Source organism: Aquila chrysaetos, chromosome 6, assembly GCF_900496995.4.
Source record: "Aquila chrysaetos chrysaetos chromosome 6, bAquChr1.4, whole genome shotgun sequence".
Lineage (NCBI taxonomy): Eukaryota > Metazoa > Chordata > Aves > Accipitriformes > Accipitridae > Aquila > Aquila chrysaetos.
This window is the reverse complement of record NC_044009.1, coordinates 7796314-7814497: the sequence shown is the minus strand read 5'-3', so window position 1 is coordinate 7814497 and position 18184 is coordinate 7796314. Positions and strand designations below refer to the sequence as shown.

The following is an 18184-nucleotide window of genomic DNA, read 5'->3' as shown; positions in this document are numbered from 1 at the left end:
CCCCCCCCCCCCCCCCCAGCCCTAAGCCCAGCCCAGCACCGAGGCAACTTTGGATGTGTCTGCTTCTCCCGGCAGTCTGGCTTACATTCCTCCGGAGCGCCCGCTCAGGCCGGTTGTGACATAGCCTTAAAACTTTAAGAGGAATTTCTGGTGGGTGATTCCCCCCCCCCGCCTTTTCCCACCCCCTTCCTTATTATTATTCTTCTATATATTTTGATTTTTTTTTTTTTTCCCCTTGGAGCAAAGATTTCTCCCTTGTTTTGCAGCCGCGGGCTGGAAGACAGAAGCACTTCGGTTCCGAGGAGACACATCCCCGCAGCACCCACCCCCCCCTTCCCTCGGCTCTCCCGGGGCTAAGAGGTGCCCCCCCCCGGTTTGGACCGGACCCTTTCCACCTCCCCGACTCCCCCCCCCCCTTCCCCTACCATGGCAGCTCTGCCCGGGACGGTGCCTCGGATGATGCGTCCGGCTCCGGGGCAAAACTACCCTCGCACAGGCTTCCCCTTGGAAGGTAGGTCTGGGAAAGTACCTCTTTAAACCGCTCCTTTCCCCCAGAACCTCGGTATAACCCCGGAGGGGGGGGTCAGGCTGGGCTCCTCCGGGTGGGGATGCAGCTAAACTTTGCAGCTGGGGAAGGGGGGGGGGCCCGACCTGAACATCCAACTTCTCGCTGGTATTTAGCTCCTTCTTTTCTCGCTGTAGCTGCTCCGTCCCTGCGAAATTATCGGGGTTTGCCTTTTTTTTTTTTTACCCCCCCTCCCCCCCTCCATTTAAAGTAGTTCCAGGGATCCCGGAGATTTTGGGGGGGGGGCAGGTTCTCCTGGTTTGGGTTTTTTAGTGCTTTTTTGTTGGGGTTTTTTTAAAACCCGCAAATGTCCCGACGATTTCATCTTCCCGCAAAGGTGGGGAAAACCAACCAAATTGATCGTTTTCAACTTTTCGGGGGGAAAATAAGAAAAAAATCGCTAAGCCGAGGGTATCCTCTAGCTGCGGGCAGCCGAGATGTCCTTGGCCGGGGCTGGCGAGGGGAAAGGGGGGGGACTTTGTAGCTGTCACCTCGCTAAGTGTCATCCCCACCTCGCAGCGCATCCACTTCTCCCGTCATCTGCTTTTTCTTTGTGTTACGGGGTTATTATTTCTAGGCACAGGGAGAAAAAAAAAAAAAAAAAGGCAAAATTAGAGCGGGACCCCTCTCCCCGCATTTATTAAACAGGAAAATTTCATCCTGACCGTGATCAAGTGGCGAAACTCAAACCTGTGGAAAACCACGCAGGCTGCAAAACATACAAGCTGGGGGGATTTGTTGAAGTGCTTTTCTGTAGCAAATGAAGTAAAACAGACGGCAAGGGAAAGGATCAAAGGATTACAACAATATTTGCACAACATGACTGGGAATAATGAAAAGAGAGAGCGGCCGGCGGTTTTAGTACCTCTTGAATGTAAAATTGGCCACTCGAGTGTTATCTGTCGATAATGATATATCCAGGGAGTGCTGGCCAAGTGACTTGGAATTAGTGGTGCATGATTCTTGTTAAATCGCGAGGCAATTTCTGGAATCGACTTTTCTTTGTATAAAGAGAAAAATCAGCCCCCTCGCCTTGCCTGTCCCTCGCCCCCTCCAGCCTTTCTGCAAATTACCCAGCTGAGTTCTTCCCCCCCACTTTCCCCCCCCCCCTTTTTTTTTTGTTGGTTTTTGTTTTGTTTTGTTTTGTTTTTAATTTCCAGCCTGTGAAATCGTATTAATCTGCAAGATCTACATTGCGAGATATTAAACAAATTGGGGAGGGGGACTAACGCTCCGGGCGGGGATGCGCCGTGCAAGGTGTCGGGGAAGCGGCGCGGCCGCGGGGGATCCGCGCTTGTTCCGCACCCCCCCAAACCGCTTAACAACACCCCCCCCACGAAAACCACAAAAAAAAAAAAAAAAAAACCAAAAACTAAAAAGCCCCTCCAGAGTATTTCAAGAGGTTATTTCCAAAAGTTTGTTTGAAAGCAGATAGCTTTGTAATTTGAAGTAAGAAGTGGAGAGCGCCTTTTCTGTGGGGAATGGGAAGTTGGGGGGGGGGGGCTTTGCTATGGGGTTTTAAATTTTCCTGTACTTAAAACGCCGGATATGATTTATAACATAGGTGTGAAATGCCAAAAAAGAGAGAGAGAAACATAGCGGCCACCTCGGAGAGCGGGGTGATGGGCGTGCGGGTCACAGGCTATTTTTATTTTCCCTCTCTCGATGGGAAAAAGTCTTCCCCGTAATGCAGAGATAAATACCGAGGCCAGGGGATGGGTGAGAGGTTTCTCCCTTCTTTTAAAGATTCAAACACCGGGAGAGAAGCTGAAGGTGCGGGGAGGGATGCGCTCCGTTTTGCTGGATTTTTCCCTCTTTTAACTTTTCTCCCCCCTCCTGCGTTGTTGCGTTGTTTTTTTTGTTTGGTTTTTTTTTTTTTTTTTTTTTCCCCTTTTCTTCCCCCCACCCCTTGCTCTCCAGTTTCCACCCCACTGGGCCAGGGCAGGGTGAACCAGCTCGGAGGGGTGTTCATCAACGGTCGACCACTACCCAACCACATCCGACATAAAATCGTGGAGATGGCTCACCACGGGATCCGGCCCTGCGTGATCTCCCGGCAGTTGCGGGTCTCCCACGGTTGCGTCTCCAAAATCCTCTGTAGGTACCAGGAGACGGGCTCCATCCGTCCCGGAGCCATCGGAGGCAGCAAGCCCAGGGTGAGTGCAATGCGGGAGCCGAGCTAAACTGCCCTCCTTAGGCTAAAAAAAAAATTTAAAAAAAATCAAGATTTCTTTGGAGGGGTTTAAGTTTTTCAGGTGGATACGCAGGGAAAGGGGGGAGGAGGGGAAGGGGCTTTAATAAAGCTGCAATTTACAGGCTCAGATGGGTAGAAACCGGTGCTGAGTTGAAGGCTATGAATAAATTAAAGTGATTTTTTTTTTTCCCATGTGCAACAAGTGGTGCACGTTCAAGCATTTGCTTCGGCCCCGGTGTGTGGGGAGGAGGCAAGCCGGGATGTTTCAGGGAATAATAAATTGCTGGGTGTACATAACTCCCCCTCCAAAACCATCCCCTGCACGCCCTCCCTGCCTTCTTTCCCCCCTGGGGCTCAGGATAAAGCCATCCTGGCTGATCTCCTGGGCCCCCAGAGACTCTACTTTTAGGGTGGCCAACATTTGGGAGAGAAGGGCCTTACCCCAGCTTTCTTCTTCTTCTTTTCCCCCTTTCCCCCCCTTCAAATCCCTATTCTCAGCCCCAAAACTAGCAGCCAGGGCACAGAGGATTGAACTGAGCTGAGCAGCTTTTGCTTTTCAATTAAAAGCGCTTTTTCTCTCCCCTTCCCTCTCTCTGCACATGCGGGCACGCACCGGTGTCCCTTGATCACAAAAGCAGGTTGCGACTCCCGACGTGGAGAAGAAAATCGAGGAATACAAACGGGAAAATCCCGGGATGTTTAGCTGGGAGATCCGAGACAGGCTCCTGAAGGATGGGCACTGCGACCGGAGCACCGTGCCCTCAGGTGAGAAGGCAGCTTGGCAAGAAGGACACCCCCGATACCCTCAGGAAGATGGAAGGAAATTATTATCACCACTGAAAATGTTTCCAGGGGCCATAAACACCCTCTCGGCCTTTGCTTTGATAGGGGAGGGGAAGAAAAAAAAAAAAAAAAATCACCCCAAGCAAACCCACAGCAGCAAAGAAACACCAGGCGAGAGAGGTTTGTGCCCTGGCCATGCTGCGGTCTGCTGGAAAAACAAACACAAACAAACCAATTTTCCCAACTTATTCCAAGTCCCGTGAAAGCAGGGGGGGGTCCCGCTGTGGAGGGAGCACGCGCAGAGGCAGATCCTAAAACTGGGGTTAAAGGGGACCCCGGCTGCCCTGTTGGGACTAGCTTGCTCAGTGGGGGCTGCAGAGCAGCGTTTCCATCAGCCGGGGATCCCCATTGCTCGTGGAAAGCAACCCTGTACCCCAATATTGGGTCTGCAGGGACGTGCTTAGGGTCTTGTGAGCTCTTTAGCTCCTGGCTGTCAGTTCCCCTCAGTTTTGGGGGGGGCTGAGCCTTCTCTGCAGGGCACGTCTCCCCCAGAGCAGGACAGGGGCCAAGTTTGAATGCAGGCTGTGGGGTCCCATTTGGGACTGGGGTGAAAGCCGGGTATGGGGGGGCCTTTTCCCTGTTATAAAGCAGTCGGTAACCCTGGGGGTGCGGGTCTCGGGGTGTCACACCGGCTGTGATGCTCCGGGGGGTGTTGCACACAAGTGGGTGCTGCTCATGCCAGGCATCTCAGGGGGATGGTGACGAGCACATCCAACTTTGGGCATCCAGCTTGGCAGCTCGGTGAACTCGGGGTTTTTTGGAGGGCACGGAGGACCAGGCAGGTGCGTACCCCTGGGAAAAGGGGGTGCAGCTGCCCTTCATGTGGGTGCAAGGCCTCCTGCCCGAGACATGCAGCCGCGGTTTGGGTTTTCCCGGCCGTCTCCCACCTTGCCTTCCCAGGCAGCTTATACTTGCCTTTTTGTCTTTGACTGTCTGAGGTTTAGTGAGTTCGATTAGCCGTGTGCTACGCATCAAATTCGGGAAGAAAGAGGAAGAGGAGGACTGCGACAAGAAGGAGGAAGATGGGGAGAAGAAGGCCAAGCACAGCATAGACGGCATCCTGGGCGACAAAGGTAAAGGCGGCCGTGTGTGCCCTGGGGCTGGGCTGCAGGGGACATTTGGGAGAGGGGACGTGTCCCTCCCTAACAAGAGTAAGACGGGAAGGCTCCAGAGCCTCTTGCATTTGTCCTTTGCGAAAATGACTGATGGCAGAGTCGAGGGTGTGATGCAGGGCCCTGGGAGGAGAAGGTGGTACCCAGCCCCTCAGGCTGAGGATGCTTTCCCAGGAGGAAGAGTTGGTGGTGTTTTGCTCTGGATCATTTATTTATAAAGGGGGGAAAGGAGATGTCGGGGGGGGGGGACCATCTCTGATTCCTAAATGAATTTGTTAAACAGATTTCTCTCCTGCTCTCTAAGTGGTCCCCTGAAACTCTGGCTGACAGTTGACCGATTTGGCCAATCAATATCAATTAGAGAAGCCGGGATCGGCGCTGCGCTGGGGCTGCCGCAGAGCTACCGGTGCCGGGGAAGCGCGGAGGGGAGATGGGGGGGTCCTTGGATGGGAGGAAACGGGGAGGGGGTCTGCACCCCTAAATAAAATGAGGAAAAATAAATCTGGCCTTTCTGATGAAAGGCTTAAGGCCAGGCCAGTGGGGGCAGGCGGGAGAACAGAGGGCCCTGTTATCATCTCCCATGGTTGGCACTTTCCTCTTGTGGGAGGAAAAATTAAACTTTTTAAAGCTCCTGTGCTGTAAATGTGGGGTGGGGGGACAAGGCACGGCCGGAGCCGGCCATTGCGGCGCTTGTAATTTGATTTTTGACAAGGTTGGTGGGGGCGATTGTTCCCCTTCACCCCCAAAAAGGGGGAAGATGGCATTTTTAAGAGGCATAATTGAGGTTTATCAATGAGGGCGTTTGCAAAGACAGGGAAGTTTTAATCAACGGGAGGGAGGAGCTGCTGTATCAGTTTAGGCAGAAAATTATTTCCGTGTGTCGCAGAGCTCAGCGCTTTTTTTTGCGGGGGGGGGAACGGCAATTATACAAGTCTTGGAGATGGGCTTCAGGAAATCGGGGTTTGCTATTTTTTTCCAAAATTGATTGCAAAATGGCGATGGCCCAGGCCTGTCGGGGTTGAGTCGGTCAAAGTTTTGGGAGATTTGCGATATCGTTGGTATCAGGCCAAGAGGGAGCGGGGTGAGAGGTATTTTCCTCACGGAGAGGGTCCCCAATCTGGGTGTGGGAAGCAGGGGGGAATCGCTTATAAAGTTTCTCGCTAGCTGCAAAGTTTTCCCCGTTTGGGGATAGTGCGGGTGAGTGGGGAAATACTGAAGTGGGGGGAATTTGGGGCAGAAGAAAAAGCTTCTCCGTGTCACCATCAAACGTTACTGGGAGTTTTAAATGAAGGTGCACAAAAGGGGTTTCTTTAAGGATCCGATCCTTTTTTTTTTCCCAACCTTGAAGATGAACTTCACTTACAAAGACCTTCAAGTCTATTGAAGCTTTATAAGCAAAAGATTCCTGACCACAAAAGCAAACAGTAGAAGAAAAAAAAAAAAAAGAAAAAGAAAAAAAAAAAAAAGAAAGGGGGGGAAAAAGGGGGGAAAAACCCTAGGCTGCCTTAAAAATGGAGTAAAGGGATGGGGGAGGGAGGGCTTGTCTATTCTCATTCAAAATTCTGCAAGGAGGAGAAAAAGTTTGGACAAAGGGCCAAGGAAGGGAAGAAAGGGAGATAAATTATTCAAAACTCCCTGCTGTTAGATAGTTTTGTAATATTATAGGACCGTCTGTTGGAAAAAGGATAGCCGTTGGACGTTGCAAAATGTTGCTTGTGATTTGGAAACAGGCGATGCTCATTTGCAAATCGGGGCTATTGTGTCCGCGAAAAGCTCCCCCCCATCACTTTGGGGTGGTTTTAATTTTATTGGGGGGGGAGAAGATTTTGGGGTTTAAGTTTTATTTTATTCAAGCCTCACCGCTTGGAAAAAAAAAAAGTAATATTTAAACTGCTGATTTTTTTTTTTTCCCCTTGTCCGTGCATGTTTTCTCCATCAGTACCCCCAAAATAAAAAAGAGTGAAGGAGCTGGAGGCTTTTTAGTCATTAATAACATGCAGAAGTGCGTGTCAATAAGCAAAACAAAACGCTCTCTTCTTCCTTCATGGGTAATATCGCGGACAAATAAAACACGAGCCCCCATTTCTTTATGAAACCAGCCCGTTTTGAATCGAGGGCTAATTTGGGCAAATTCCTGATGCCGGAGCCCGCGGAGCACCGCGTTACCTCCGAGCGCGCAGGCTCCGCTCCCTTTCCCATCCCTTGAGATAAATCCTGATTTAGCAGTAATGTTTAAAATTTTTTTTTTTTCCATCCCCTGCAATCATACCCTGACTCCGTAGATTTGCGGAGAAATCACCCCAAAAGGCTTTGATTTGGGGTTTTGGAAGAGGGGGGAGGGTGAGCATCAACCGCAGGAGCGGAGATTTGGCAGCGGGTCGGAGCCGGCGCGGTCCGAGCGCTGCCGCGATCGCCCCGAGATCGAGTGCGATTAAAAAATAACCCTTAAAAAATAATAGTAATTTTTAAAAAAAGTACCGCCGTCAATGTATATTTTCACGTCTGGAAAAGTTTTAATGGCCCCAATTAAGGTAATTGATGATTCAACTTGTAAAACACTCGGAGGCGGTGAGCGTGCGTTGTGTATTTTTTCCTTTTATTTTTTTTTTTTTTTTGCTCGAAAAGAAAATACTCTTTAGAGGTCTCTCCCCCGCCTTATCAATTTTCCTGGGAGGTTTGCAGTAAAATAAAAATACTAACGCACTCCTGACACTTGTTCTCCAGCTCTGCTTTTACTGCGTGGGTGTGAGGGTTTGGGTTGTTCATGTGGTCGGTTGTGGGTTTTTTTTTTTTCCTTTTTTTCTTTTTTAACGCATTTTTATTATTATTGTGGATGGAGGGGAGAAGGGGAAAACTTTGTTTTGGCCTTTTTCCTCTTGACAAACGCCTTTGCTCCATTTGCGGGTTCTCCTTGCGGGGAGCCGGAGGAAGACAGCCCTAAATGCTCTCTCTTTTTAAGTGTTAAAGAAAGCTTCCACCCTGCGCCTGTTTCTTTCTATCGTCTGCTTGGCATTTAATAATGTTAAGACTTATTAGAGCTGGTAATGAAAACTGTGGCTGTTGAATAGGGAGCTGTGTTGGAGAAGGGTGTAATAGCTCCAAGGCATGCTAAGAAATGTATTTATCCCCAATCAGTACTCACTCTCTGAGTTCCCAGCACAAACGTTAAGTTGAAGGGTTTTAAGGCAGATTAAATTGAGCCTTTATTTCTTTGCACTTTCATCTTTAAACGGCTCACTCCAGCTAGCCCTGGGCATATATTCATGAGGCTTCACTTTATTTTTTTTTTTTTTTTTTTTTTTTTAGCCTTGTTAAGACCGAGTTATTATTATTTTGGGTTGTTGTTATTTATTATGACTGGTGGGGTTTATTACGGAGGGTCACGCGTGGGTGATGCGCTGTTCTCCCCGCACCCCGCAGATCTTCGGTGCTCGGTGGAGATGGACGGGGGGGGATCATTTGGGGCAACCCCAGATCTAAGGGGGTGCTGGGGAAGGTCCTCAGCGTTTAATGCGGGAGGAGCAGGGGCGGGGGTGAAGCCTCATCCTGGCGGGGTATTAATTGCAACCAGACGCAGGTGAAGGGGGGGGGTCGGTGGGGTTAAGGAGAAGGCGATCTGCCTGCACTGGAGGAGAGGGAAGTTCAGCGGCCTTTTCTTCACACCCCCCGGCCTCGGCGTGTCACCCCACGGCCACGGGTGGGGGCAGCCGGTCCTGCCCCCTGGACCGCTCCGGGATGCAGGGCAGGATGTCTGCGGAGGATGCTCAGGGCTTGGGTTGTGCTCGCAGGGTACCGGGACCCATCTGGGGTGAAAACACAGATTTTTTTTTTTTTTTTTTTAGTTAATTTTCTCCCCTGTTTTATTTCTCTGAACTCCGCTTTATCGCACGGAGTTTCTTCCACCGATCGGTTTTGCTTCGAGAGCCGTTGCAGCGTGGAAATACTGCGTGGGATGGGGAAGCCCGAGTGTGAAAGCCGGGGATAGCAGAGGGTTTTCTTTTTATTGGAGGTGCGAAACGCGTACAGGTGTGAGCAGCGGGGGGGTGGGGGGCGGATATTTGGAGACTTGGAGGTGATAACAATTTAATTTGGTAGCAATGTCGCTTATGTAGGGGTTTTGGGGGGCTGGAGGCGGGGGAAGCTGTTTGGACTGGGTGTACAAGGTCCTACCAAATTTAATTAGGCTCGGGGGGGGGGGGGGGAAGGGGCAGGGAGAAAGAGGGGGACACCCCTCCCTTTCCTTCTACACCTGGAAAGGGGCTTTGTTTCCCAAGCTTGGGGGGGGGGGGGGGAGAGGGGATATGGAGTCAATTTATCAGCAAACAATCTGCATTGATTTAAAACCAACAAGCGCTTTCTCTGTAAATGTATGTTTAGAAGGGAGATGGGGGGGGGGGGGGGAATAGACACTTCATCAAATCAAGGGATTACGAAAGGTTGGCAATCTAATCAAACAGAGACCAGGCGGGATTTGTGAGTGTTGCGAGTGGGATCAGCTCTAATAATGGGGGGCAGGAAAGAGATAGGGTAGTGTCAAGCAATTCATTGGCTTTAGGCTGAGTTATTCTGTGCATATTTCAGGGAGAGAGAAGAGGGAAAAGGAGAAGAAAAAAAAAAAGCAGGGAGAGGGAGAAGGAAGGGGGGGCTGGATGTGAGCACACACGGAGCTTACATGTCACAAAAAAAGCTGAGACAAATGAGGTACAACAATAAACACAGATAACAATTACAAAGGCAAACAGTGGCTTTTGGGAACAAGTAGCTGCAGAACCTGGTCTACATAAACAAAGTAGGCAAATGTTTGCAAGATAAACTCCTTCCTAAATCAAGTGTGACGGGAAGGAGAGAAGAGAGGAGGAGAGATAAGGTTGGAAGGGGGAATAAACGAGTATAATCTAATACAAGACGTTTTAAAAAACAAACTTAAGACAAGGATGCGGGGAGAGAGGTTCAATTATACAGTAGGAAGTGAAATAATATAAGGGAGATGTTTGTGATCCAGGGTTTGTTTGGGTTTTTTCTTTTGCTACATCATCCCCCCCCCCCCCCCTTCTTTGGGGGAGAAGAATAGGTTCAGTTATAGACCGGGGAAAATATAAGGCAAATATTGGTATCAGGAGCGCTGGCTGGCAGCTGGGGTGCCCGGGGTTCAGCTCGGAAGGGAAAGGAAATACATTCTAGACGTTATAATCTATAATTTGGAGGTGGATGGTAGATTACATTATACTGGGAGGGTTAGGAAGTAGATATTTGGCGATGCGGGGGAGATGGATGCCGTGATAGAGGAGAAGAGGAAGGAAGCTGTAAGGTCTATTTCTAATCCGAGATTTCGCCCGTAATTGGGGTAGGAGAGAGGAGGCAGAGATCGAATTAAGCGGCAGGAAGGCTGTGAGGGAAATGTGTGATCCAGGTGTGTGCAGGGGTTGTTCGGAAACAAACAGATCCCTCCCCCCCAAAACAGCTCTTAACCCCCAAATAATTTAAAGAAGTAGTTTAAGGCTGTGTTGGGGCTTATTCTCTTTTATAGAGACATGTATATATGGATCTCACCAAATGAGAATTGTATATAAGAGGGGAGAGACGTGTCTGCAGTGTGGTTAAAGGAATTAGATATTTACCAGTTTGAAATAAGCCTGGTTATAAAAAAAGGGAGAGAGAGAGAGACACTGAAAAGATGAGACGGGAGAACACTTCAAACGAATTCATCATCTGGAGTGGTGAAGGGGAGATTTAGAGACAGTATTGGGAAGTTATTTAGATATTAATAACATATTTTCCTGAGGCGTCAGGAGTGCCTCCATACGCACTTTTTTCTCGCAGCTATTTGGCTGGGTGAAATATGGGAGACCCAAATGTTGGGAAGAGATAACACAATCAGCCTAGCCCTGGTCCTGTGACTGCATCATAGCATTAAACCCGGATTAACCTCCCCTTTCTCCCCCCCCCCCTCTCCCAGTTCTCCCCCCCCCCCCAGCCCCCCCGAGAAGCTTTCCAAATTTTTCAGGGGAATTTACATGGCAGGATTTTAAAGCACATATAACACTAGCCTTAAAGCTGTAAGGTACTTACTCGAGCATTAGGGTAAGGCGGGGGGGGGGGGAAGTATCTTTCTGAAAATTACGTTTGCTACAAAAGAAATAAGCAAATAAGGGACCCTCTTAAGACCTGAGCTTTGGAGATATTATATATTTATAGAGACTATTCTTAAAAAAAAAAAAAAAAGCCCATTTCAATCAGCTGCCACATTACTCTTCCTTCTACCACTGGGTTTTTCTTTTTTTTCTTTTTTTTTTTTTTTTTTCTTTTTTTAATTTAATCTGAACTTCAGTCTAATTTGGGCTCTGGGTTTTTTGGGGGGGGGGAGGGGGGGGGGGTCCCAGGCTGGGAAGCAGAGGAGGGCTCCGAGCCGGGGGTTGACACGGGAAGGGGGAACCCCCCGGGTGGGAACTGCTCCTGCCCGGCCGGGCACCGCTTCCCCCTCCCAGAAGCGTTGGAGATGCAGGTGGAGCAAGCAGAGCCCTCGGGGGCTGGTTTGGTTTTTTTTTTTTTTGGGGGGGGGGGTTATCCTTGTCCCCTCCTCCCCTATCAGCCCAGGAAAAAAGAAATTAAGGAGTTGGGAAGCGCAGATGCAGCTCCCGGAGGAAGGAGATGTTGGGATGGGGATGCAGCTTTGCCGGTGTGCCCGGGGGTGGGAGGTTTGCTGCATCTCCCCCCCCCCCAAGTCTGAAGGCATCTCCCACTCCCCAAAAAAGACCCCTCCTCCTTCCCAGCTCAGCCCGGCCCGGGGACGGTGCCCGCTCGGGAGGGCTCGCTTGTGCGCTCGCACTTTGCATGATCTTGCCACAAAAGAAATTAGATGTCAGCTAATGCCTGTTTATAAAGACATTTGTCATCCGGAGTTGGGGAGAAGTGGGGAAGAGACGAGGAAGTGCGGGGGAGGGCGAGAACCAGCATCGGAGCTTCTTTTTTTTTTTTTTTTTTTAAGGCAGAATATGAAGGTGCAAGTGATGATGATGATGATATTTTGGGGGCACGGTCTGGGATTGACCCCTGCACTTGAGCGGACCTCAGGGCTGTCGGAAGGGAGAGGGAGGATCGCCTCTCCTTGGAGGGGCTGGGAAGGGGAGAGGAGGCTGAGGGGGAAAAAAAAAAAAAGAGAAAAAAAAAGAAAAAGTAGGTGAGGAAAAGTAGAGGCAGCTTGAGGAAATTGAGAAGCTTACAGTCTTTGATCCTTGGATGCTTTTCCTTATCAGAAACATTTGTGGTGACACCGGTACAAAGGAAGTTCATCATATTACAGACTGCTAGGGCTGCTTGCAGGAATCACTGTCTATTAATTAGCAGGCGCTCTGTCTTGTGGGACATACTAGATCTGAGGCTACATATTACTTGCTTGGATGGCTCTGGGTCCTGTGATGAATTGTTGTAAAGGGCCGTTGCTGTTTATAGGCTCTGCAGGGATAGCCAAGGCAGGGGGGAGGCGGGGAGGACCCTCGGCTCATTCATGAAATATATCTATATCTATCAATCTATAGCCGGAGATGGGGAGGGAGAGGGGAAGGGGGTCGCTCATTCATGAAGTCTGCAGCTGGGGAGACATCTTAGCTCATCCATTTTGTGCGCGGTTGTGGTCCCGGCCGGGTTGCGCAGCTCTGGGTCTCCTGGAGGGTTTGGGGGCTTGAGATGAGGGAAAGTGCTTGTTTAAAAGAAAAAAAAAAAAAAAAAAAAAAAATCGAAAAGACTAGCCAGGTCTACCTAAAGAGAGGGCAAGTGAGGCGAGGAAGTCGCGCTGGAAATGGAGGGGTTTTCCTCCCTTCAACAGCGTCCCACCCGAGGGATGCTCCCCTTGCACCTCCACCTGCCACCGTAAAAAAAAAAAAAAAAAAAAAAAAAAAGAAAAAAAAAAAGTCGGGGTTCTGGGGGGTAAAAAAAGCTGGGGTTCAAAGAGGGGGCTCCTTTTTCTATGGCTGGTCGCCCCCCCGCCCCGTCCTGCCCCGCTGGAGGCAGGCCGGGGGGATGCTCCGCAGCCCCACGGCGGGATGCTCCGCAGCCCCGAGGGAGGTTTCGGGGGCGGGTGGGGGCTCGGCGGAGGGCAGGGGAAGCGCAAACTATTTTTACACCCGCTTTCCCCTTCAAGTTGGCTGTCCCCTGCCCCCGGGCCCGTTCTGCCTCTCTCTGGAAGAGGGAGGAAAAACCCTTCTTGGTTTTCACTCTTCTCTTGTGTGTTGGTTTTGGGTTTTTTTTTCTTTTCTTTTTTTTTTTTTTTTTTTTTTCTCTTTTTGTTGCTGTTGCTAAAATTGGAAGGCAGCACTCTGCCTGACCCTGGGGAGCGGGGCTGAGGGCAGGGCTGCCGGCGGGGCTCCCTCCCGGGCGAGGTGCGGGCAGCTGGGGGGGGGGACGACACGGGGGGGGGGACACCGGCAGCCTTCAGCCTTCACTGCCTTCTTTGTCCAGAGACCCTAAAGACCGCGGATCAAAGTGACCTGGTGGCATCTTTAAAAGAGGGAAGGGGGGGAAAGCCAGTTATGAAACTGCGGTCCCCAAACCCAGCGGAGGGAAGGGGGGGGTGTCCGAAAAAAAAAGTTATTTTCCTATTTTCGAAGGGAAAGGGGGAAACCTGCCCCTGACCCGCTGCCATTTCCATCCATGTCCAAATCTGGAGTGGAGGGGAAAGTCCGGAGCGACCGCAATTCTGTAATTTTTTTTTTTTTTCGTTCCCTTTATGGGGACGGATTGATTTGCATTTTTATTGGGAATTAAAGGAGAGGGAGGAAAGTTGACTCGACAGGATTGCTCAACGAGAAGCTGCTTTTGAGCAACTCCCCTCCAAGTGGAGTTAAAAATACTCGGGTGATTTTCGCCTTGCTTAGAGTTAGAAGAAGGGTCCTTAAATCGTCCGTGAAACTTCCCACTGTTAAACAACTTCGTAAAGATTTTTTTTTTTCCTTGTGAAAAATCAATCCAACCAGAGCCTTGTCTTGCACTTTAATAAAGATCCACTGGCTGCATTATTTTGCATTTTTAAATGTATAAAAGTCTTTAAAAGGAGAGGGTGAAGGTACAAAGGACACTTCGATGTCGAGGGATATTCAGGGGACAGTCATGTTTAAATTCGCTACAATTGTCTCCGGCACATTTGATTGCTCGGAAAAAGAAAGAAACACTGACATGAATAGGAATGGGGGCTGGGGGGGACGGGATTAATAGCCCCCAACCTCTGTATGGTGTAAATTATCCAAGAGAGGGCAGATAGCCGGAGCTGCTGGTGATTTTAAAGGACTACATATATATATATATATATATATATACACACACATCCACGTACAGACGCGCGTATTTAGTAAAAGGCTGGTGTTTTCCAGAGGGATTTGTTATTTTTCTGTGCAGCAACTTAATTCTTTTAAAATTCTTTCCCCACTTCTCGGGAAGATGCCTGTTTGATGCTAAATAGCAGCAAATTGAGCTATTTGAAGCGCTTTTTTCTTTCTTTTTTTTTTTTTTTTTTTGAGAATGTGAATATTTGGATTGTACCTTGTTGCTCTGTTTCTTTTTCCTGGAGTTTTCCCCTTAATCTCCTTCCAGCCACAAACCCTTCCTTGTGCGTGCGGCTGAATATGCTCGCAGCGGGTAAGCTGCAATTTCCATTCCTGAAACTCCAGCAAAAGGAGGAGAAAAGTTTGGGGGTTTTAACAAATGTTGTTATTTAAACAAACAAACAAAATAACCCAGTTCTTGCCACCCCTATTCACTGGAGGGGGGGTATGTAAAGAGGGAGAGACGGTACAGCCCCAGATTAAGACGCATCTGAAGGACGAGGGGATCCAAGATGGTTAAATCCAAGTGATGTTTGGGGCAAAATTGTGTATATATATATATATATATATATAATGTCAACATCTCCGTGCTTCTCGAGGGAAAATGCTCAAAGGTTAATAGTGCAGAGGTGGACAATCTTCCCCGTTTATGCTTGGCAAGAGCGTCTCAGCAAATCTCTGTCAAGGAGAAAAAGAAGAGAGTGGTTGTTGTGATCAATTGCTAAAGAATAAAATAACTTCAGCGCAGAGCAGAAAGCTGGTCGGGTTTAGAGTTCAGTTGCAAAGAGTCAAGTGTCCCCCGCGGAGAAAAAAATATGCCCCCCCGCTCCCCCCCCCCCACTTCTCCCGTTAGCAGGGAAACCTAAATATTGTAATTATTTTTTCCCTGCGAGGAAGGGAAGGGAAAAAGCGGAGCCGAAACCCCTACGCCTTCGCTCCTCTCCGGGCTGCTGTGACTTCGTGACTTTTCTCTCCGATTTTAAACTTTACCCAGGCTGAATTTGATCTTTTTAACTCTTTTGCCACCCCCCCTCCTCTCTCCCCCCTCCTTTTCGGACGGTATTTTTTTCTCACTCTGTTTTCTCCCCTTAACCTCCTCTTTTTTTTTGTCCGCCTTTCATTTGAAGCGAGGCTTTACAGCTTGCTACACTTTCTAAGTGCATCAATAGCCACTTTAGAAATACAAACAACTTTTAAAGATAAAATAACCAAACCAGAATGGGACTTTCAATGGGGGAATAGTTGTTGTCCTTTACCATGGAGTGTGCAGCCGCCTCTGCCTAATCCAGCTTTCATTTTCACCGACAAATGCCAAGAATCTATATCTGTCTCCCAACCCCTCGGGAGCTTGATTACACGACAAAAGGCTGCCATTATCCGCAGGAGAAAACAGGGAGGGGACACGGGGGCTCGGGCCTCTGAGGATGAGGGCATCTCCAAACTATTGACTTAGTGGATGAAGTCAAGAGCAAACACGCTGAGATCTAAAGGGGGGGAAGGCGCTTGCCGGGGGGGGGGGGGGGGTTGCTCAGGGAAGGAGCGGAGGAAAAGCAGCAGCAGCAAAGTCCTTGAAAGTAGCGCGGAAGGGGAAGGAGAGAGTTTGGGGGGGGATTAATCCAACTGTGGAAAGGTTTTTCTCCCTCCCAACCCAAGAGCAGGTTGATCGGGGAAAGCTCCCACTTGCTCTCCGACCCCCTATTATTTTTTTTTTCCCCTCTTGTCTCCCCGTGTGTCTTCCCTCGTGGTGAGATTAAGTTGTGGTTGGTTTTTTTTGTTTGTTTTGTTTTGGTTTTTTTAAAGCTCTTCTCCACCTTCCCCAAAACGGGGAATTTGGGTCTTTTCTCCCGCTGAGAGCAGAAAAAGAGGGGGAGAAACCCAAGCCCTGCTTCTTGGGGGCACGGCCGGGATGGTGCGAGGGACCCTGGGGACCTCGGGGCTGGACGCAGGCATCTCTCCCCAAGCTGGAGGTACCCCGCAAGATAGTCTCCCCCCAAACTTTGGGGGGACACAGGGCACGGGGAACCCCCCCCGTCCCCCTCCTCCTCGCTGCTGCAGCACGGAGACGGGGCAAAAACCCGGCGGCCGGATTCTGGTTTTCTCTCTAAACTGGGAATAAACTGGGTCAAGGTCTCGGCTGCGCGTTTGGCCAGGGAGCTACGCTTGCTCCCAGAGCTCGGCCCCGCAGAAGGGCTGTGAATTAGGGGCTGCGAGGGATGGGGATGGAGGCGGGGGGAGGAAACCTGCCTGCGAAGCCCCCGCGGGTCTGGCAGGGAGGAGAAGTCACCCCACGCCGCTGCTTTTCAGGTTTAACTGGCTGCGTTTTGCATGACTGCCTCATTAGCCACTGCTGAGCAGGGATTTGCGGTCCAGGCTCATCCCGGCCCGTCGTGGACAAAAGTTATTTCAGCCCTATCTGTAATTTATCTGGGTCACCTAGGGAGAAATCCTCCGGGTACGGAGAGTCCTAGAAGCGGTACCAAAGGAGTCCCACAGCCCTTAATTACTCTTTAATCAACCTAACGCAGTGGTCCCTTTAAAGAGCTGCTTTTTGGTGCAAGAGCTGCGTTTAAGCATCTGCTTCCCGGCCGAGGCTGGGGAGCCAAAAACCTGCTCCAGCTTAAGGGATTTAAAGGTGTGGAGCGTGTTTTTCGGGCTGGGCTCTGCGAGCATCCCTTTTGCTGTAATCACAAAAGTATTAAACAAAGGAAGAGGGTGGCGGGGAGGTGGGAAGAACCTGGAGGATCCGATTTAAACTACAAAGGCACAAAAGGAGCCTAAATTCATCTCTTAAGCGAAATTCATCTTTGCGGGGAGCGAAGGGGAGAGCAGCGCTCCCACCTCCGGACCGAGGGGCTGGCTGGGCTTCTTTTCCTTGCAATAAGCCCAGCCGGATAGTTTATTTTATGTTATTTTATCTTCCCCCCCCCCCCCCCCCTTCATGATATTTAGAAGAAGGCGGTGAGCCTGCTGTTCGCAGCGGGCTGCTGACCTAGGACCGGGCTGGGGAGGTTTCCTCGCCGAAATTTTGCTTTGCTTTGCTTTGGGAAAGCTGCACGGCATCCCCCGGCTTTGCGATCCGACGGACAGTTCACTGTCTGGCAGGGAAAGAGCAGCTGCTGTGAGAGAGAATAAGTATTAGAAGAAAGAAAAAAAAAATCCTCGTAATCTTGGGACGTATATAATCTACGTCTCCCTGAATCCCAAAAGGCAGCGGGCCCGTCTCTCTGATTTATTTTTACGCTAGCCTAGTTTGCATCCCAAAGAAGTAAACTGCTATTTTTAACCACTGGTTTAAAGCTTAATTAAAAGCCCCTAAACTGATTGTTTTGAAAATTGATTTAGAGGAATTGCCCCAGGGCTAAGACGCTATCTAAGCCAAGTTGCAGTCCCAGAGCTCGCAGTGGTGTCTGAATCGTTAACCCCGAAGAGGCCGGAGTCGCCGGGTATGGATGACACATGGGCCAGCGGGGTCCCTACACCCTCTGGAAAGAAAGGTCCTTTGTTAGTCCCGGCTACTGGCTTGCTTGGGTGGATCTCCGCTGGTTTCCTGGAGTTACGAGGTTTAATTGAATTAAGGGAAGCTCTGAGATGCTTGTGACACCGGGATGGGAGAGCTCTTCCTTTCATCTGCAGATCTTGGGGACCGGAGCTCCTCCGGGGATGGCTCCGCCGGGGTAGGGGAGGGTGGTTGCGGGAGAGAAGGGCCACGCCGTCTCCAAAGGTGGGCTGTGCTACGGGGGGGACAGGTTTTTTGGTGCCCAGACCCCTTCCTCCCCCGGCCAACCTCCCTTTTTCCCAGCCATCTGCTCCCGGCAGAGCCGCCCGAGATGCTGCCGAGCCACCGCTGCTGTAATTATCTTCAATTGCTTCCCGGGAGAAGGGGCTTTACCTGCTTAAAAGGGGTGAAATGAAAGTTGGTTTGAAGGCTTGGGCGGGGGGGGGTTGGGAAGGGAAGTGGCATTTCAGCCCCGTAATTAGATGTAAACAAGAATAGAGACGGGGCTCCATGGTCAGACAACTTGATTGTTAAGGGATTAACACCTAAGTAAACCAATAAAGGCTCCGCGTTGCTGGTGAGAGGGCTGCGGGCCAGGCAGGGGCTGTGTAAGACTATCAAGGCCTAATGGGCTCCCCCCGGCAGAGCCAGGGCAGCATA

At 50.0% G+C, this 18184-nt stretch overlaps 1 protein-coding gene across 4 annotated transcripts in view; it reads left to right on the top strand.

Annotated features, from left to right (window-relative positions):
* The first annotated feature begins 426 nt into the window (after positions 1-426).
* The window catches only part of PAX7 (paired box 7), a 102038-nt gene continuing 84280 nt past the window's right edge, over positions 427-18184 (top strand). For 2 of the 4 annotated variants that reach the window (XM_030018022.1, XM_030018019.1), the window contains exons 1-4: positions 427-511; positions 2486-2721; positions 3395-3524; positions 4547-4675. In XM_030018022.1, the coding sequence (XP_029873882.1) occupies positions 427-511; positions 2486-2721; positions 3395-3524; positions 4547-4675 (580 nt within the window). Of the gene's footprint in view, positions 512-2485; positions 2722-3394; positions 3525-4540; positions 4676-18184 lie in introns of all 4 variants that reach the window. The other 2 variants (XM_030018021.1, XM_030018020.1) reach the window with 2 other exon arrangements.